At 32.6% G+C, this 22,817-nt stretch overlaps 1 protein-coding gene across 1 annotated transcript; it reads right to left on the bottom strand.

Moving 5' to 3' along the window:
• Nucleotides 1–1,405: 1,405 nt before the first annotated feature.
• On the bottom strand, nucleotides 1,406–2,728 carry LOC120213541. Its single transcript, XM_039211653.1, has 3 exons — nucleotides 2,636–2,728; nucleotides 2,031–2,227; nucleotides 1,406–1,736 (listed from the first exon to the last, which is right to left on the bottom strand). Exons 1-3 carry the CDS (start codon nucleotides 2,726–2,728, stop codon nucleotides 1,406–1,408), a joined length of 621 nt encoding a protein of 206 aa, XP_039067584.1.
• Nucleotides 2,729–22,817: the final 20,089 nt, after the last annotated feature.

Raw genomic sequence — 22,817 nt, 5'->3', positions numbered from 1 at the left:
TCAGAGTGGTAGTTGTGTAAAGTGTATCATATTTTGCATAAAGTTAGAATAGTTCAAGGAAACCACGTCTATTGGTTAGCCAATAAAGTAAATATATTGTCACAAGGGAAGGTTCAAAGGAGGATACCTACTTATCCTATGCAACTATCGTTCGTATAATCTATCACCATATTGAGTCAAAATGTCTTTGATAAAATCATTAATGTTATTCATGTGAGGGATTGTTGAAAAAATGTGTTGAATTCATCGATGAATATGATAATTGATTTTTCCTTAATTATGACATGTTTATTTGTGTATTCTAATTAAAAAATATATTATGTGGGTTCTTTCAAATTTGAATATCAATATGATAATGTTCTATTATTTAAGGACTTATATTCAATTAAAATTTGAATATGTTATTTACGAATTTATATTCGGTTGAAATAGAAATATATTATTTATAAATTTATACTTGATTAAATACAAATATATTATTTATGAATTTATATTAAATTAAAATAAGAATATATTATTACAAACTTATATTCGATTAGAATATAATATTGTAGTTCCATAATGATTGCTTTATGTTAATTTTTTCTTTTGAGAATCCTCTATAAATATTGTGCTAACCTTCTAGGTTAAACATAAGTTTCAAAAATGTTTACATGTTCACAAGCTTACAAGCTTTTCTCCTTTAGTTTTCTTGTGATAGATAAAGGCGAAGGTATAGTTCGTGATCTCTACAGTTGTATTGTATGTTGATCATCTAGTTATTGTATCTTGGAGACAGATGACAACATCTCGAGCACCAAGGAGTGGCCAAAAATTTGTCTTAAGGAAACTGTGTAGTGACATACGTCAACTTGTTTCCAATCGATTGATCTATTAGATACATATTTCTTTCTATATTGATTTGTTATTATTATTTAAGAAGTTTAATTTTTTATTTTATTGTCTCAATTGTAATTATAGTCTCAAATTGTTATACTTCTAACAATCTTAGATAAAGTAAACTCATTCTTCATCCTTAATTTTTATAATAATATTTATATTTATTATTATTTATTTTATTTTCAGATTAACTCTTTCTCTAACAATTTCTTACTAAGACAAACAACTTGAAGAGTGAAGAACCAATGAATACTCAACTTCAAATAATGTTGTAGGGGGAGAGAAAAGGACAAATTTAATTTATTAAAAAAGAACAAAGTGGAAAACCGAATGCAAGGAATGCATGCACAAGCAAAGCAATGTCTCATACACTATACAAAAATCACCCATTATAATCTCTCAACAGAAAAAAGGAAGTAACTTTCACAATTCAAATATTCCATGCCAATGAAACAACCAAACATATATCTAAGACTATTTGCACTCGGACGAACAACCAGGAAATTTATCTTGTCAAGCAAAAAAATTAAGTCCAATCAACTAAATTGAGGCTTGTTATAAGCATGTCCATGTGCAAAACCAGGATTCTGCGGGGGAACTGAGGTTGTGCCATGGCTCTACCACCTTGGTTCAGAACCACTGGTACATTGTTCGTGCCCTCCCCTTTTGAGTTTATGGTTTGATAATAGAAGACTCCGAAGATCGAACTTAAAGCGGCCATGATTGCTCCGACGACAAACACTCCTGGTTTGACAACATAGCAGTAGTAGGCGCCATTTCTCACAACCACATCATCGTGTCTTTCATTCAGCTTAGCCCCAGTTAGTAGTAGACCGATAGCTATCATAAATGTGATCCTGCATCAAATATGTCGGCGGATTAAAACATGATAAATATCGTCGTTAACATATTTTATCATATATCAATCAGTAGGTTAACGTCCAGTTCAGACTGCCGTTAATTTTAATGAAAAAGGACAAGTTTGGAACATAATGAATAGTCGAATGACCATTTTGTAATTTTTAATAGTCGAGAGACTCAACAAAGTAATATCTTATAGTCAATGGACCATTTGTGTACTTTACTCAAAAAATTATAAACATGAAAATGTTAAAAAAAATTGAAGAACAAGTAATGTAGTTGAGAATTACCAAGAAATAATGTAGAAGCAAAGAGATTTGCTCATGTGAGATTCAGCGGTTCTTCTTTTGCAGCAAAAACACTGAGTGGCAGCATTTATAATTATTTGAGCGATCAAAAGCGTTGCTGCCGAAACTAAGCTAAAAACTAGCGCATGACTCTGAGGATATTCACATTGTCTGAAAATGTCTAGCTTAACTTGTGAAGGCTATAAAAAAAACATAGAATTTAAAACAAACACAATACAATAATTTTATAGGTAAACTACATCAGAAACCAACGAACTTTAAGCATTTCTACCAATTATAGCACTGTACTTTGATTTTTGTTTCAATTAAAACAATGGACCATTAAGTCGTTAACAGTCGGATCAAAACGATGTTATTTTGATGAGGTGTCTACGCTGACAGCCGTAAGCCATGTCATCGTGTCGTTAACAATTTAACGGTTCAGTGTTATAATTGAAATGAAAATCAAATTTCAATGTCATAATTGTAAAATTTGAAAGTTTAGTGGTATAAACGATACAACATCTAAAGCTAAGTGGTATCTGATGTAGTTTACCCTAATTTTAAGTAAAAACCTTAAAATGTACGAATATGATGTTTTATTTTACCTTAACCCTTGTAATTTCAGCAGCAAAACCAAAACCAGATGATATAAGCCCCAAAAGGCCCACAATAAAGCATATGATTCCCTTGCTATCCATCTGTTACACTTTCCTGGAAAAAAAACTGAGATTCTGTTGTTTGGCTGATGAGAAAAGAAAACAAAAACTGTCTGAATTCTGAAACCAAAGCTTTGACGATTCTGAATATTTCTTGTTGACGGCTTTTGGGATGTCTTTGTGCAATATTTATATGATCTTTGGCTACCGTGTTATGCTAAATATATATTTCAATTCACCAAATTAATTATTATTTTCTTTACTGTTAGAATAATTTGAAGGCATTCATTAATCAAATTCATTTTTATATTCTTCTCATCATTAGGGTAATGAAATAAGATAATTATTTTTCTTAGTCAAATGGAAAGAATTATTATTTTATATATGTTAGTTATGTTTAATTTTGAGATGCCAATAAAGTATGTAGTGGAATTGATAAATTATTCTTTTATTATTCAAATTTTATTTAATTTTTGTCTAGTTGAGAGGATATTAAAATGGTCAAAACTTTCATCGTTAATGCTTTAGGTTGAGTATTTCACACATTATTGATATATATCATGCATTGTTGTTCTTTTTTTTATAATCATCCGTATTCGATATATTAATCGATTAAGCCGGATCGGTATTACTGAGCAGGGGTGACTATCCTAACCCAATTTACTCAATTCAAACGGCAATATTTAAACATCTGATACTACAAGAAAATATACCTTTAATGACACAAGAACGATGACACACGCTAATTTATGACTTGCAAAATAGGTGTGTCATAAAAAAATGTCATGTTTTTTAAAATCTGAACGATTTATGACTTACAATAATGTGTGTCATATTTAATAGTCATAATCCAAAAAATTTGCAAAAACACAAGTACACTTTTAATTGTGTGTCATCTGTAAAAGTCGTATTTTAATTCCCCCCCATTATTTTCACCCTTTCCCGCTTCTTCCCCTCAACAACAAAGTTCACGCCGCACCAGGGGTACTGTTGAAAACATTTTGATATTTCGATATAACAAATTAAGTTAAATGAATTTTAAGATTGTGCAAAAAGGTTTTCTAAGTATATTCGATATAATTATTCGAATATCAAAACATTATTCTAAATCTTTCAAATATCATTTTTAATCCTTACTCAAGTGTAAAATTAAGTTTTAATCTTAAAACAATTTTAAAATAATTTTACAAAGTATTTCGAACCATTTCAAAGCCAAAAATTCAGATTGCTCAGAGGGAACCTATTCCCCCCCAAGGGGGTACCGATTCCCCCCCTGTGTAATGGTCGAAATATTTGAATTTTACAGTTAGGGATCCGATTCCCCATAGGGGGTACCGATTCCCCCACGCTCCAAGTTGTTTTATTAATTGTTTTCACACTAAAACGGCTATATTATCTTCTCTAATCATCCCCAATGTTCAGAAGTGATTCAAGGTGTATTTAAGCAAGCTTAGAAGCCATTGATCAATAACAAGAAACATCAAGCAACTAGAATCAAGAGAGAATCAAAGAGAAAACATCAAACCTCAAGTTTGAGCATTTCAAGCCTATTTTTCATTCAATATTCATTTTGCTTTCAAGAACACTTATTGTGCTCAATTGTATTCATTCTTGAGTGTTCTTTTCTTTGTTCCAGAATTGTGCAAACAATATACCTTGTGAGGATTTCCTTGTAAGTTTACAAATTTGTATTGTTCTCTTTGGGAGAGAGTGTTCTCAAGAATTTGGGGTATAATTCTTGAGGGTTTATAAGGTTACTCTTTGTCCTCAAAAGAAAGACAAATTAGTGAATTTGTGGAAAATCCTTAGTTTGGATAGCTAAGGTAGTGGACGTAGACTTTGGTTGAGAAAGTCAAACCACTCTAAATCGCTGTGCAAATTCTTTCAATTTTCTGCAAAAGCTTCTACCAAAATTTTTATTGTCAATTCACCCCCCTCTTGGCCGATTCCGTCAATCGATTAACTCAACAGGTACGAAGAAGAGAACGTTCAAGAAGTTCAGTTTCAGAGGTGTCGATCTCGATGCTCTCTTGGATATGTCCACTGATGAACTCGTCAAGCTCTTTCCTGCTCGTGCTTGTCGAAGGTTACCACTCGTTATTTTCTCTATTTGATTTTTTTCTTCTTCAATGGCTGTTGATTTTGAGATTTAGATATTTCATTTCTGGAGCCAAAGTATCTCTTCCTGCTTGAGTTTTTTTGGTACTCTTCATTTAAATGATTCACGAGATTTGTAAACGCTTGGAGTTAATGTAATCTAGGACTCTTTGGATACCTTTTAATATATTTTACAACTGACGTTTCTGTCTAAAAATATTTTCAAAAGTTGAGACCTTCCAATTCCTTAGCTCTTTACTGGTTTCTTCAATAGATTCCACAATCGAATCCTTCTTGCTTTTTCAAGCCTTGTTAAAAACAGTATAAAACTTTCAGTGGGTGAGCCATAGTGCCTCAAATCTAAAAGGGTGTTTCTCTTTTTCCATTTGTATGTTTAAAGTAGTATTTACCATGATTGGATTGTGGTCCGAATAGAGTCTTGGAAGATTAACCATATGAATGTTCGAAAAAATATCCAAATTTTCAGCATTGTGGAGTGTTCTGTCTAGTCTCTCTTGAAGAGTCAATTACCCCTGGATACGTCTAATCCAAGTGGATTTAGCGCCTATCCAGCCTGCATCCATCTGTTCCACCTTTCTCTAAACTGAATTATGCGATCAATGTAATATGTATTAGATCATTCTCTTTCCTCTATGGACGCAATGTCGTTGAAGTCTCACATCATAAGCCACGACATGCTTTTATTTGTATAGGTTGAACATAGGCAAAAGTAGTTACTCAACTTTATCATCTTCTTGAACTTCGCAGTCCACAAATTGATCAGTATTTTGACAAATTCTGACTTTTATTTCATTCGAGTTCCATAACACGACGATACATCCATGCATCCCTTCAGCAGAGACTTCAAAGTGCTCATCAAAGTTTAATTTCTTTAACATTTCACCAGCCCTTACGATAGCTTTCGTCTCTAAGAGACTTATGACGTTGGGTCTTTCATTTCTTGTAAGATCTCTGCAATTGTTGACAAATTCATAATTTCTCATTCTTTTGCAGTTTCAAGTGATCGTTTCATTGTATCATTTCATTATTGGTGTCTCATGAGGACCAGGATCGTTACTCTCTTGAGCATTAAAAATATTATTGGTATTTTTCATTCCTATTTCCATTTGTTCAGTCATGTGATGTATCTCCCCAGTGGTCGTTACTTGCTCTTGAGGCGTACTATTTTTCATGTTATTGATAGTAATTGTCTCTTTCTGATTTGTACCATCCTCGGAACCTTGCGTTTCAATGTCCATTGCCTCACTACTTGTACCCACTCGAAAAGTCAGTAATTGTTTTTTTCCTTTCGGCTTCAGACTATGCGAATTTGTGTTCCTTGGTAAATAATTTGTACTTGTCCCCTGACTTGAATTTTTGTTCCATATTTTTGCTGCAGTGCCGTGAAAAAGAAGCTGAAAGATAAACTAGATGAGTTTCAGGTTAGTCAGATTTAGATATTTTAAGATGTATTTTACTCTCATTTTCTTAATCTTACTAGGGTCTATATACCTGCCATTGTAGATTCTTAGGGAGAGAATCCAGAAAAAGTATCGGGAGGTTGTTGAGCTACGTATTTTCACAGGTTAAGATGTTCATCTGATACTATTAGTTGCTATAATAGTGCTTGATAGCTAATATTAGTTGTACCGGTTATTATGATTCCCAGTGACGGGCACAAGACCAGATGAAGAGGTATACTTCCCTTGCTATGTTATCAGTGACTCTCTGTCCTATTTAGCATATGTCTGATTGTTGAACATCGTACAACAATTAAAAGATTGATTGCAACTGGAGATAGTGAAAAATATTCGAGAAAGCAATTCAAGAGCAGGGACGGGGTCAGGTTTGACTTAATATTCTTTATTTCTTCCTTTATACTAATAGTAGATAATACTTGTCTTTCATCCCTACACCCTTCCTTTTGTTTTGTAGACTTTATTGGAATGGCCGGATATATATATATATATATATACTATTTTAGAGCTTTTTAAATTGAACTTTTATTTGACTGCTTGGTTTCGGTAATCTCTTCTAATACCATCTCAAACAGGGAATGTTTGTGACTAGAAGAAATTGGTTATGGTAAATTAATTTTTGGTTCGTTTGCAGATAATGAGCACCATGTTTGAAATTCAAGAGCGCCACGATGCTGTTCGAGATTTGGAGAAGATGCTTCTTGATTTACAGCAGCTACTTAATCAGCTTGTTGCCTTATGGTGCTTCGATTTGATCAAAATAATTAAAATATAAAATTCGAACCATACTTGCAAAACAAGAAATCTTAAAGGTCTTGTTCCTAAGCGTGTTTGCAGTTAATGTCATGGCGAAAACATATATGCTACCTATATGAACTTGACTTTATTGTTCCTTATAGTGTGTGTTAAGTAGTTCCCTTATTGTCTAAGGTTCTTAAATTCTCATGTAAGGTTTCTATATATTATAGAACTAATGTGACCTTGGTAATCAGGTTGGTTGTGGTGTTGGAAATGTTGTATTCCCTCTAATTGCTACATACCCAGAGGTTAATCTATGATGTTCCGAGACTATGCTGTTGGTGACCTTGCTCAGGTTGATCTATGCACATATCGTTTAGCACCATTTTAGTAAATTAATGTGCTAAGATCTTATAATCTGTTAGTATATTCTTGTGATAATCTGAGAACATTCTTGGTTTTTTGTTTTAAGATAGCCATATGTGATGGATATTATGTTTGTAACTTAATGTGAAATATTGTATGCAAATGGATTGCTTATATATAATATGATATATATATTTAGTATTATGAGGCATTAAATGTGATTTAGTTTGATTATTTGTCAATATACAATATATATATATATATAACAATAATTTACAAAATACAATCACGCCACACGAATGTGTGTCATCTTTTTTAATGACGTGTGCTTCAATGACACGCAATGTAAGTCATACATGCGTGTCATAAATTTATGACACACGAATGTGTGTCGTCTTCATTTATGACGGGGACTTCAATGACACGTAATGAGCGTCATAAATTTATGAAGCACAGTTGCGCGTCATCTTAAATTCATGTCGGTGACTTCAACGACAGGCAAATATGTGTCATCCGCACCCATAGATGACGCGCAATGCGCGTCATTAAAGGGGTTTTTTCTACTGACCTTGCCTAATCTCACTATATCAACTGATTGTTAGTCTATATATCATAGGTTTATGTAATCTTATATTTTTTTTACCTTATTGATATATTCTTAAAGAAGATGTCGAGGTATTCACATGTTTTGGCTGTAATAGAGACAAGGTCAACCTTAAATTAAAACAATAAGCATTTTTTCAATAAAATTATTTGCATTTAATATAAATCTATATTATTAAAATGAGATGGTTAGTGATCTTTAAAAGAATTGCAAAAGTAGAATGACATTAGGAAAAGTCTTCTCACAGACATTCCAAAGATTTTTAACAATATAAAAATTCTTGTCGTTGCACATCGTCCTTAAATCTCGTCGCACAAGATCATTTTTTCACTCAACCATTATTTATCTATCACCGTAGATGAAACTATTCCGTCTTCCAAACAAAAAATTGAACCGCACTCTTGTTGTATGATCTCTAATCTTTAAAGGATTTAGATATTAGGGGTTTGGAGTTGAGAAATTAGAAAATTTAAGGGATTTTATAAAATCTAAAATTCAGTGTTCTTTTTTAGAAAACTAATATTAATTAAAAATTAATTTCATGAGTCAAGGAATCATTAGTTGACAGATTCATTAACAGTGTTTGACAGGATGATCATAAAATGATTACAAAATGAAACTTTAAGTACCATAAATGGTAATGAAAGATATATTAGATATCTTTTTTTACAAGAAAAAACTTTAGGCAGCTAAAGTAAATAAGTGATATAAATATTTACTTAATTAAATCTATTTTTTAACGTGTTGATATTTTACTCTTTAGGCAGCTAAGTAAATAAGTGATATAAATATTTACTTCTTAATTAAGTCTATTTTTTTAACATATTGATATTTTACTCATTTTTTAAAACTTTTGGCTAATAAATATTTCATATCATATTTTTAGTTTTTTTTTCTCATTCGTGTTTCCAACATTTTCAAGTCATGCAAGTGTATACAGTTCAGCAAAGGTCAAACTTAAATTTGATTGGTAAACATTCTGTTTTGCTTTTTTATTTTAATTGTTTATTCACTTGATAGTGCTGACATCTAAGAAACAGGAAAGCTTTCTGATATTTTCGAATAATATTTGAAAATGATACCTGGTAGGAATAATATATATAAATTAATAAAATATTTATTAATAGGGTATAAATAAATATTTTAAGGAAAAAATGCTATCAATTATGAAAGGATGATTGGATAAACAAATAGAGTCAAAATTAATGGGAAACAATGTTGAAGGTTCAAGCAATGATGATCTCGATCAACTTATTAAGGACTAATTTTTCTATATCAAACAAATTTCCAAAGAAAACATTTATCAAATTATTTTTCTGTTCATATTTTATTAAGATTTTTTTTAACTAAATTCTGGATCACTTCGATGAATATGTGATCTTTGAGCGTTGATTGTAACGTCTAAGATGAATTCATAGGATTGTAAATCTATAAAATTGAGTTGAATCAATTTTTTGAATAGAATCAAATTTTATTCAAATATACCTACAAAATACGAAAATGATCAAAACCTTCCCACCAATACTTTGGGTTGAGTACTCCACATATTATTGATATAATTATAATTCAAAGCTTTTATGAAAACTTATATATATATATAACATAGTTCCTCCAATTTCAAAGGTCAAAGGGAAATATTTATATTCTTAAAGAAGATGGCGAGGTATTCACATGCTTTTGACCGGTGATAGGACAGGGTCAACCTTAAACTAAACATAAGTATTTTTTCAATAAAATTATAAGGTGGTAGAGACAAAAAAGTTATATTTCATAGGTTTCAAATCTTTCTTTAAATGAAGATCAAATCTTTTGTCTATTTTCTCTTTTCTAAATGGTTTTTTATTTTGATGTACTGATTTATATATATATATATTTCCAACAAGTAAGTCTCGGCAAATTAATAAACAAAAAAATACCATATATTCTTTATAATAATGGCATTTATTCTCCTTCAATTGTAAGAGTCGTGAAGAAACATGTTGGAGTTTATATACTTGCATTGAATACTTAAACATCCTATATAAATTTGGGACCCTCACTGTTGGGTCGTTGGCACCTTGAACTAATGCTTGAATGTTAGCATGTTGTAATGTCCTATCATCAATATTATTCTATAAGTGATAAAAGGAAGGGGAGAAGAGGATAATTTTTTTTTTGCTAAGGTAAAAGAGACAAAAAAAAATTAACTGATTCTTATGTAAAAAGTTATATTTCATAGCTTTCATATCTTTCTTAAATTGGATTTTAAATCTTGTGTATTTTCTCTATTGTAAGTGGTTTCTATATTGATGTAGTTATTTATAATTACTTTTTTCCAACAAGTAAGTCTCAACAAATTAATAAGTAAAAAAATTATCATAGATTCATTCAAATAAAGTCATCCAATCTCCTTCAACTGCAAGTCATATAGAAACATGTTGGAGTCTATATAATAAACTCTTGTCCATTAAGTGACACATGTCACGTTCTGGTGATTTAGAATTTATTTTAAAAATAAAAATATTTTTTATTATTAAAAAAACTAAACAACACGTACGATACCTCCCCTTTTCCCTTCCATAGTAGTCGACCGATCAGTCGTGACAACACTGCCGCCTTTATCAGCACTGACGTCGAGTCTTACAATTCGAGACCTTGGAAGAAATGAATGTGAAGGAACCAAAAATGAAGAGCATATACAAATTATTATATCTTGTTGTCTTTTTATTTATTGTCTTTGTCAGATTCAATGCAATTTTATTACATCGTCAAAGTATCTCCCTCAATTTTGTCAGATTTCAAATTTTGTATTGTATGTATTTTAAATATGGATTTGAATTTATTTATAGCTTCTAATTTATTTTTACTGTAACAACCATCATCCAACACTTCATAAATAAATTTTAATTATGTTTCAAATTTCGATCTTTGTGCTAGTAAACTTCTATTTGTTCATATTTTAAAACATCTCTTTTGGAGTTTCTCTTTGTCATCTTTTAAAGTATCTCTTTTAGAATTTGAGTGGTGGTAATTAGAAATAAAAAATTGGTATCAAATTAGTAATTAGAAGGTTTAATACAAAAATAAATGCCTAAATTATGTGTCGAAAAACGTTTTAGTGTCCAAAATATATTTGTTAAACATAGCTGCCAAACGTTTTCATCGAATCACTTTTAGGTGTTTGGACTGTAACGACCGTTAAATTTGACCATTAAGTGACACGTGTCATATTTTTGGTGATTTTGAGAATTTATTTAAAAAAAATAAAAATATTTTTTATTATTAAAAAAACTAAACAGTACGTACGGTTCCTCCCCCTTCCCCCTTCCATAGTCACTGACCGATCAGTCGTGACCATCACTGCTGCCTTCATCAGCACCAACGTCGAGTCTTAAAATTCGAGAGCTTAGAATAAAGGAATGTTAAGGAACCAAAAATGAAGAGCATATACAGATTATTATATCGTGTTGTCTTTGTCAGATTCAATGCAATTTTATTACATCGTCAAAGTATCTCTCAATTTTGTCAGATTTCAAATTTTGTATTGTTTGTGTTTTAAATATGAATTTGACTTTTTTACAACTTCTAATTTATTTTTATGGTAGCAACCATCATCCAACACTTCGTAAATAAATTTTAATTATGTTTCAATTTTCGATCTTTGACGCTAGGAAACTTCTCTTTGTTCATCTTTTAAAACATCTCTTTTGGAGTTTCTCTTTGTCATCTTTTAAAGTATCTCTTTTAGAATTTGAGCGGTGGTAATTTAAAATAAAAAATTGGTATCAAATTGGTAATTAGAAGGTTTAATAAAAAAATAAATACCTAAACTATGCCTCAAAAAGTGTTTTAGTGCCTAAATATTTTTTGCTAAAAATAGGTGCCAAATGATTTCATCGAAGCATTTTTAGGTGTCTAGACTGTAACGACCATTAAATTTGGCCATTAAGTGACACATGTCATGTTCTGATGATTTGGATAATTTATTTTAAAAAATAGTTTTTATTATTAAAAAACAAACTAAATAGCATGTACGATCCCTCTCTATTCCCCTCCCATAGTCGTCGGTTGATCAACCGTGACCGTTACTGTCACTTTCATCAGTACTGATGTCAAGTCTTACAATTCGAGGACTTTGAAGAAAGGAATGTGAAGGAACCACAAATGAAGCATATATACAAATTATTATATCTTGTTATCTTTTTATTTATTGTCTTTGTGATATTCAATGTAATTTTATTACATCGTCAGATTATCTCCCTTAACTGTCTACAATATCGTAAATTTCTAGTCTTATTTTATGTATATTGCACATTATTAAAACTACACCTACACATCTTCAATGTCAAGGTGAGGTGTATAGATTAATTAATCTTTCTCGAACAAGGGTACTGGAACAATAAGAATTTATATGTATTTATGTATTAGCTTGTGGTTGTAAGCCTCAACTTGAACTTCATGAAAATCATATGATAAGTGTTTTATTTGGTTAATATTTTGCTTTTAAATTGCTCCTAAATCATTGGTTTTTGTGGCTTATTTGTTCATTTTGATTCATTTTGTGCATGATACTATATTCTAGAAATTGCACTAAAAGGACATAATTCTGCTGTTTTTTATTTTCGGAATCAAAGTTGGATTAGTGGGCATGACTTTGGACATGAAGCATATGATATGGCGATGACGTCAGCACCTTCTAGAAGGTCCAGTCAGTGCTTCTAAAAGAACGAATATATCAACCGCACGTTTCTGCAATTTGGATTTGAATTAAACTTATGTTTTAGGATATTATTTTAAATATTATATTATATTATATTTTATCTTATCTTTGTTTTAGGTATTTTGGTTTAAATAGTTTTAAGTATTTTAATTAGGATTTTCTTCTTTAATTTAGGATTTATCTTAACCTTGTTTTTAGGTTTTTGAAGGCTATAAATACCCTCTCAGGGTAAGCCTAGAAACATATCTCTCAACAACTGAGAATTTACTCTTCTTCTTCTCTCTAGATTTATAAAATTCTCTCTTTTATTTTCTTTCAATTTTTTGATTTTAAATTTATTTTTTAAATATCCTAAGTATGACTTTTGTCATGCTTAGCTAATTTTCTTTTAAGCTGAAGGCTAAAGCGAAGGCTCAATTCCAAAAGTGAGAATTGTAAGACACTTAAATCGCTTTGGATGTATCTCTCTATTTTTGGGCTTATTTTCAAATCAAAACAATTTTTCAAAACCAATAGTTGACGTTGGTTTGGATGTTGTTACGGTTAACGTTGGAGGAGGATCAACTTATTGAAGCACATTCGACTTCCTGGGAACACACTTAGCAAAATTGTTTGCTAAGAGGAAACTGAGATCGGAATCAGTTATTATTGAAACAACATAATCCGAGTCGGTAGCTTTTCGAGCCTCAACGTTTTTAGATCTACAACATTGTTATTGCTTAGATCAATTCACAAACCGATATTGAAGATTGCACTAGAGTATTCGGTATACAAAGCATAGTCACAAAGATTTGTCCTTGTAGACAAGTAACCAGCGTGAATTCTGAAGTAAAGATCTATTTCTATGATCCGAGAAAACTAAGTCAAAGCTAAAAGCGTGAGACTACTTTTCACAATAAGTCCTCTTTTCAAACTCAAATTACTATTTTATTTATTAAATTATTATTTTAATTTGCCTTTATCTTATTTTCAAACAGTCTTTCAAAATCCCCCTATTTTATCTTATTCTTATCTCATCTTTATTTTTATATTTTATTTTATTTTTAATCTTGAATTTCATCTCTATCCAAATTCTACTGTTCAAAAACAAAAAGATAATTAAATCAAAAAATGTATAGTCTCTATGGGATCGACCCTTACTTTCCACTTGCTATATTTTCTTTATATTTATTTTGGGATTAAGGAATTATTTTGTCGCGAAAACAATGTGTGTCAAATTGGCACCGTTGTCGGGGATTAACGACAAAGTATTGATTTATTTTTCTTTCTTTTTGATTTATGATCAGAAGAAACCCGGGAGAATTGGTAGATATTAACCTGGAGATCGAAGCACGAGCACGAAGAATCCATGCACAAATGCTTCGAGAAAAAAAGGAAAAGGCAAGAACATCATAGTTCAAAAACATAATCAAATCTGGAGACAAACTCTGAAGTAGACGCATATAACGAAGATCAAACCCTGATCGTAGAATAATAACAAACAATCCGAGAGCTAGCCGCATCTCCTGTCACTCAGACACCATTATGCATCACTTTTCCTAATGGCGGGACTCCATTTTAATTAAAGATGGGACTTATTCATCTTCTTCCCACTTTCCACGCCCTTCCCAATGAAAGTATGCACAAACGCTTATTGGAATTCCACATAGTTTGCACTAGCATGAAACCACAGGGAGTTACCGAAGATCAAATTAAATTGAGAGTTTTCCCTTTCTCTTTAGCCGGCTTGGCTAAAGATTGGTTATTTTATTTACCTCCAAATGTAGTTAATTCATGGACTGACATGAGTCGAATTTTTCTTGACAGGTTCTTCCCAACGGCTAAAGCAAGCGAGTTACAAAGGAGCATTCTCTCAAGTAAGCAAAAGAACATAGAAAATCTTTATGACTATTGGGAACGATTTAAAAATATTTGCTCAAGTTGTTCGCAACGCGGATTAAGTGAGCAAACATTACTTCAGTAGTTTTATGAAGGTATTCTACCTATGGAGATGAAAATGGTATATGTCGCTAGCAGAGGAGCATTAGTCAACATGACTCCAACAACAGCGAGAGAGTTGGTTTCAACCATGGATGCCAACTCTCAACAGTTTTCTAGTGAACCCAGCCGACGGGTTCATGAGATAAGTACATTTTCCATTGAAAATAAATTAGATAAATTAATTGAAGTATTTAATTTACTTATTGCAGTAAAATCGGGGGTAACAAGAGCATGTGGGTATACACAAAGTTAGACCATCTGACATACTACTGCCCGATGATACAAGAAGGAGGCAATGCATAAATCAATGTCGTAGGAAACTTTCCAGGTTCTTCACAAAGACCGTATAACCAATATAGCTATATTTATAATCCGGGATGGCAAGACCGCCCAAATTTCATCTATGCATCGAATCAAAGGTTAGCTTATCAACCTAGACCTCCTCCTCAACAATAAACACAAAATCCATCATTGGAGGAACTCACAGAAAAGTTAGCAATTTCACAAGAAAAGCTGATTACATCCCAAAAAAGTTCCAAATCTGACCCGAAACACATTTTCAAGAGTTGGATAAAAAAGTGTGACGAATGACTCAAACTGTGGGGAAATTGGAATCACAAGGAATACTACCTTCTCAAACAGAGTTAAATCTGAGAGAGAACGTTAGTTCCATCACACTCCGAAGTGGAACAATCATCTCACCCAAAGCTCCAGAAGAAAAAGCCGCACATCAAGAAGAAAAAGAATAAATGTCACTTCCAGATATACAAGGTACATCTAACGCACAGCTTCTTCCTTTTTCTTCTCATAAACCATACCACCCTTTCCATCAAGATTGTTAAAGCGTGATAAAAGAGCTAAAGAAATGGAGATCTTACAGGTGTTTCAAAAAGTTCAAGTTAACATACCTCTTCTTGAAGTAATTCGATAAATACTAAGGTATGCACTGCAAAGAAGAAATTAATGGGGCACGAAAAGGTAAATTTGGGAGAACATGTTTCCACAAATTTTCAACGAAAGCTCCCACCAAAGATGAAGGATCAAGGTGTGTTCGTCATACCTATAGGCAATTTTAAAATTAAACGTGCAATGTGTGATTTAGGAGCTTCAATTAATGTTATATCATTTTCTATTTATAAATTATTACTAACGAGCCTTTGAAAGAAATGGAGTAACCATACAATTGGTTGATCGATCCATGATCTATCTAGTGGGAATGATGGAAAATGTCTTAGTGAAGGTCGATGTATTATTTTTTTCCTATAGATTTCTATATCGTTGACATGGAACATGATAGGTCAGATACTTATTCCGAAGTACTCTTAGGCCTACCCATCCTAAGCACCACATATACAAAGATCGATGTTAGAAGTGGTATACTGACAATGGAATTTGATGGTGAGATCGTTGAATTTGATGTTTATAAAGCAATGAAATACCCGGATTGAGTTGAAAGAATTAATTATGTTGATATTTTAGATCCTTTAATTGATGAATATATTGAATCAATTTTTTCTTATAATCTTTCCAGCGATCTTGAACTTTGTCACAAAGAGTAAAAAAAGGAGTTTGAAAATATGTATTCAATCAATTCTGATTTATTTTTACCTTCCTCTAAAACTAAAATTTTACCTTCTATTTTGCAGGCACCTGAGATAGAATTAAAACAGTTACTGGAACACTTGAAGTATGCCTTTTTAGGCAAAAATGGAACCTTACCAGTGATCATCTCAAATAAATTATCTGAAGGAGAAGAGTAAGTTTTTGTAACGATGTTACATTTGTACAAAGAAGCCGTAAGATAGACCATTATCGACATTAAAGGATTAAGTCCCTCAACTTGCATGCACAAGATCAAAATCGAAGGAGCAAAGTCTTCACGAGAAGGAAAATGCTGATTAAATCCACCAATGATAGAAGAATTAAAGAAGGAAATTTAGAAACTCCTTGATTCTGACGTAATCTATCTGATATCATATAGTAATTCGGTAAGTCCGATTCATGTGGTTCACAAGAAAATGGGAGTCACAGTGGTTGAAAATCAAGAAGGGGAGTTAGTGCCAACAAGAGTTCAAAACGGATGGTGAGTTTGCATTGATTATAGGAAGTTGAACTTTCTTACTCTAAAAGATCATTTTCCTCTTCCCTTTATAGACCAAATGATTGAAAGATTAGCTGGGAAAACTCATTACTATTTCCTTGATGGTTTTTCATGTTTTTTCCAAATCCTAGTGGCGCTAGAAGATCAAGAAAAAATGACTTTTACTTGTCCTTTCAGTACATTTGCATATAGACGAATGCCATATGGCCTTTGTAACGCACCTTCCACCTTCCAAATATGCATGTTGAGTATATTTTCCGACTATGTGGAGAAAGACATCGAAGTCTTTATGGATGATTTCATGGTTTAAGGTAATTCTTTTAGTGAATGTCTTGATAATTTAACTAATGTACTTAAAAGATGACTAGAATATAACTTTGTTTTAAACTATGAAAAATGTCATTTTATGGTTGATAAAGGGTTAATTTTAGGTCATATTATTTCCTCAAAAGGGATTGTGGATGATAAAGCTAAAACATATATTATACGCTAACTTCCTTACCCCACAACTGTGAGGAAAATTCATTTTTTTCTTGGTCATGCAGGATTTTACCGCAGGTTTATTAAAGATTTTTTGAATATAGCACAACCTTTATGCAATCTTCTCCAAAAGGATTAAGAGTTTGATTTTGATTCAAAATGCAAGGCATCTTTTGATTCATTAAAGGAAAAGCTTATTTCAGCCCCAATTGTTTAGACACCATATTGGAATTACCCCTTTGAACTTGTGTCTAACACATCAGATACTTGAGTTGGAGCCGTTCTCGGTCAAAAAATAGGGGAAGAGCCACATGTCATATCCTATGCATCCCGAACTTTGGAATCGGCTTAGAAAAAGTATTCAACTACGGAAAAAGAACTTTTTGCTATATTTTTTTCTTTAGAAAAATTTAGATCTTATTTACTTGGCATTCAAATTATTTTTTTATGATCGTACATCTTTAAGGTATTTAATGAGCAAAAAGGAAGCAAAACTGAGGCTTATCCGATGGATTATGCTTTTACAGAAGTTTAATTTGGAAATCAAAGACGAAAAGGGATGTGAAAATCTCGTAACGAATCACTTGAGTTGAATTCCTCTTTCCACATCTGACTCGCCACTTAGAGAAGAATTTTCTGAAGAAAAATTGATGTTGGCACAAAGCATAACTCCATGGTTTGCGGATATGGTTAATTATTTGACCACATATAAGTTACCATTAGATTTGTCGAGATCTGAAATCAATCAAATTAAGCGAGAATCCCAATATTATATTTGGGATGATCCTTATTTATGGAAACACTGCTCGGATCAGGTAATTCGGCGATGTATTGCCGAAAATGAGGTAAATTCAATTTTACAATTTTGTCACTCTTACTATTGTGGTGGTCATTTTGGGCCAAAATGTACAGCTCATAAAATTCTTTAATGTGATTTCTTTTGGCCTCACATCTTTCGGGATTCTTATTTTTTTTGTAAAAATTTTGAGAGATGTCAACGTACAGGTAATTTAAGCCGTAGAAACGAGATGCCACTAAATCCTGTGCAAGTTTGTGAAATTTTTTATGTTTGGGGAATCAATAATATGGGTCCTTTATTTCGTCATTCGAAAATACTTATATTATCTTAGCTGTTGATTATGTTTCTAAATGGGTAAAAGCTATAGCCACTTAGAATAATGATGCTAAAACTACAGTTAATTTTTTTTTAAATATTATTTTCTAGGTTTGGCACGCCATGGGATATAATAAGTGATAGAGGAACTCACTTCATCAACTGAGTAATCTAGTCGCTAATGAAGAAATTTGGAGTAACTCAAAGAATTGCTACCGCTTACCATACACAAACAAATGGACATGTAGAAGTATCGAATCGAGAAATTAAAACAATTCATGAAAATTTTGTTAAACCCGACCGAAAGAATTGGAGTTTAAAATTAATTGATGCACTTTAGGCATATCGAACCACTTATAAAGGTCCCATTGGGATATCACTATACCGGCTTGTTTTTGGTAAACCATGCCATTTACCGGTTGAGCTAGAACATCAGGCTTATTGGGATGTTAAACAATGTAACATGGACATGGATGTTGTTGGGGAAGCTCAGAAATTACACATTCAATAACTTGAGGAAATCCAAAAAAAATGCCTATGACAGTGCTCGGATATTTAAAGAAAAACAAAAGAATTTCATGATACTTGAATTTCATTTAAAAAAATTTATGTTTGTCAAAATGTTTTATTATTTAACTTTAAATTTAAACTTTTTGCAGGGAAACTCAAATCAAAATGGCTCGGAACATTTACAGTGACTCAAGTATTTCCTCAAGGTGCTGCTGAAGCTGAAAATAACTCAGGAGTTCGGTTTAAAGTTAATGGTCAAAGATTGAAGTCGTATTATGAAAATGCTCCGGTTGGTCTAATAGAAGAAATCAATTTAGAGGAACCCGCAGTCTGAAAAATCAGGTCGTCGAGCTAACGACGTTAAACAAATGCGCCTGATAGGAGGCAACCCATTTTTGTTTTATTTTCTTTTAATTTCGTTTTACTTTTAGCAAACTTTATTTAATTCCATTTATTTTATTTTATCATATGCTTACTATTATTTTATTTTTCTATAAACAGGTTCAAATTCCGATCGAATATATAATGAAGGAGTATTGTCTCACGTAAAGAAACAAGAAGCAGGCACACGTCAGCATAACTCAACTCCATGTGATGCACGTTAGCATTCCCCAAGTCAAATTTTAGGTTCATACTTCTACCGAAATTTCCAAATTTCTAGGAGTTAATTTTTGTTTCAAAATTTTTGGTGGGACCCACCTTATCTATCACTATCTACACCTTTCTACAATTTTAAACCAATCCCAGCACATCCACATCTTTCCATTCTACCTTTTTTTAGTTTAACTCAATGTCAAACTCACCCTTTTTCATTTTACAATTGACCTAGCCTCCCCATTAAATAAAAACCATCTCCTTTATTTTATTTTTCCTAGCTCCCCCAACTGCACGATAAAACCAACATCCATCTTCTTTTATTCTTCTTAACGATCGACCTCCAAGCCCACACCATCAAATACACTGTCATTCGTTGGTTCTAATTTCTTGTCCGCCCTCCTCTTTCCTTAACTCAACTGCGGTCTTCTTTGCAAAACACACAACCAAGAAAATCAAGGAGTTCCTTTTCCTCTTAACCTTGGAGGATGTCGCCGCCATGCCTCTCCAACTATCATTGACGTTCCAAGCGATTTCGACTCACTTTCTGCTCCAACTTATCCTCGACGTAGTGGATGCCAACCGCAAGGCTCTTCATCGAGAGTTCCAGCGCCCACATATGAAACCATTGATGCTCCTCTATTCGACGACCATTCCACCGCTTTCCACCATCACGCTGTCAGACCGAGCAATACACAACTGTCCAGGCCTTCATTACCAACGACCCTGACATTCTACTCTATATCGATGGGTTCTACTTCCCAATCCATGTTGGATGTCATGTCTCTGCTGTTTGCAGCACATGAACAACTCGAGGTAAATTTTGAACATGTTGATATTAAACCGTATGTGCGATCCTGTTCTTGGCTATTCCGAAGATTTTAGGAATGGATTCAATTTCCTGAGTAGTGTACTGCCACAACCGATCCCCACATCCTTACATGAACCTAAGCCTTCCTCGTCTCACCACTCACCCAGACAACCCCAACATCCATGCTCGGATGAATCTGAAGGGCCACCAGATGAAACATTTGATCCTTTTGATGAAATGAATAGAAGAGGTTGAACCTATTCTTTACCACCCGAGGAGATACTGCAAGGTTAGCTTATTTCAATGGCAACGAGGCTAATTCATCACAGTAGGTTTCAAGTTTGTAAGTATATTTCATCTCGGACACTTAACACTTTACATTTACATGATGATGTGATGCACTATTTTGATGCTATTAGTTGGACTGTCAATTCAAATATTAGATGCGATACTTATTACGAGTTATTCTTTGAGTTCTATACCACTTTCATTTTTCTTCAGCATCGTACCATTTCTATCAATACACCTAATGTTGTTGCTTTTTAGTTATTAGGGCGATACTTTAGGATGTCATTAAATGATTTTAATTTCTCTATGGGGTTTGTGACTGATGTCAAAGACCATGGTTATCTGACATCTTTCGTGAGATTGCCCAGGAATTTAATAGTAATATGGATTATGAAGCACTTACAGGATTAGCAGGCATTCAATTCAATGCGCGTATTACAAAGGCGTGGCATATTCATGACCTCTCTCTCTGTTACATACACCGGTTCCTTGCTTACAAATATTTTGGTGTTTGGACTCAATAAGACTTCTCACAGGCACTCCTGTTGTCCCTCACATTTTACCTCCTAACACCATTACACCTCTTAAGGGTGCATTTACATGAGGAGGACTGAACCACCTCCGAAAGCTAGCTCCCAACCGGATATGAGAGCCGAGATGCAAGGTGTGCATGGTCGCCTTGACACTATTGAAGCCAACCTTGTTGAGGTTATTTCTTACCTTCTCCTAGGCTCGTCTCGATGTGGTTGTGGCTGAGGTTGCCACTATATTGGGAACTATTCTTTTTCCCTCTCTTCGTTCTTAAATTTGATATACGTTTTGGGAGAAAATGAATTAAGTAAAGGGGGAAGGATAAGCATGTCAAATTTTTCCTTGACTTGTTTGATTGTTTGAAATTGAGTTATTCTGATATTGATGTGTTGGGATCATTGGTTGCTATTCTTGAACTCCACTTTATACTCTTACTTCATTTTGGATTGTAACCATATTTTGATCGAATTTAATTTGCAGATGGTGATTGGTGTAGCTGGTGAATTTTTTGTTGAGTATAGTTATTTAATGATTTAGTTGATGAAGATGAACTTGACTCGGTGCATATAAACTTTTATTGTAAGTTTCGAGCTTAACGAGCATACATTTTCTTTTTTTCTCATTGTTTGATTTTAGTGTGACAGACTAATTAGGATATTATAAAACTTGTAATCACAATGCAAATCGAGACTACATGTTGAGCATAGTATTTTAATGTGATAGGGGCACCTAGGATAAACCCACTTTTCCAAAAATCCTACCCATTTATATATTCACTAGTGAACCACAGTTGAGTCTATTTCTCCTTCTTTGTTTTACACCTCATAATTAAACCCAAAGCCTTTCTTTTTATTTTCCTCTCTTTTCACACCTTTGTTGAGACTTGAGATCTTGTATCACTCTTGTTCCACAAAAAAGGAAATGAAATTGTTTTTCATTGTTTCGAAAAAAATGTTAACTGTTTCGAACATCATAAAAAAGACACTTTGTTCAAATGAAAAAAAGAAGGAAAATCGATCGATTCAATTACCTTTTATCTATTCTTTTTCTTTGTTTGATCTTTCATTGTGCTTCAAGTGTGTTCGTGGATTGTTCCTAATTGTTTTAATCTCTTGTCTTGGTACATAAACAGATCATCATGGCATTTTCCCTACCCTAACCTAAGCCTTATTACACCTTGTTTAAAGACCCCTTGATTATTGAATTATGTTCATTTTTAGTAGTGGAAACTTTATTGGATTCCAAGCATATGGAGATATTTTGGTTTGTTTCGGTTTTAGCGATTCATTTACCCTAAACACTTTGAGCGAATATGTGTGAATCTTTATGAGGTATTGAGTCATGTTTCATTGAAGTTGGCAATTAATTGGGATATCTTGCTTGCTTTAAATTTTCTTAGTTGTATCTTAGCTTGATTGTAAATTGAATTTGGAAATTGTCATGGACTTAGTTTGATTGGAAGTTTGAGAAGTAACAAGGGATTAAAGATGATAACTTATGATTGTGATGTATTAATTGATGAATGCTTGAGGACAAGCATAGAATAAGTGGAAATTTGATAAGTGCTTTATTTGGTTAATATTTTGCTTTTAAATTGCTCTTTAATCATTGGTTTTTTTGGCTTATTTGTTCGTCTTGATTCTTTTTATGTGCAAGACACTAGATTATGGAAATTACACTAAAAGGACAAAACTCTGTAGTTTTTTATATTTGAAATCAAAGCTTGATTAGTGGGCATGA

The sequence above is a fragment of the Hibiscus syriacus genome, unplaced genomic scaffold (assembly GCF_006381635.1).
Source record: "Hibiscus syriacus cultivar Baekdansim isolate YM2019G1 unplaced genomic scaffold, ASM638163v2 tig00110029_pilon, whole genome shotgun sequence".
NCBI classification, from domain to species: Eukaryota; Viridiplantae; Streptophyta; class Magnoliopsida; order Malvales; family Malvaceae; genus Hibiscus; species Hibiscus syriacus.
The sequence above is the reverse complement of the archived record's forward strand: the minus strand, read 5'-3'. Positions and strand labels throughout refer to the sequence as shown.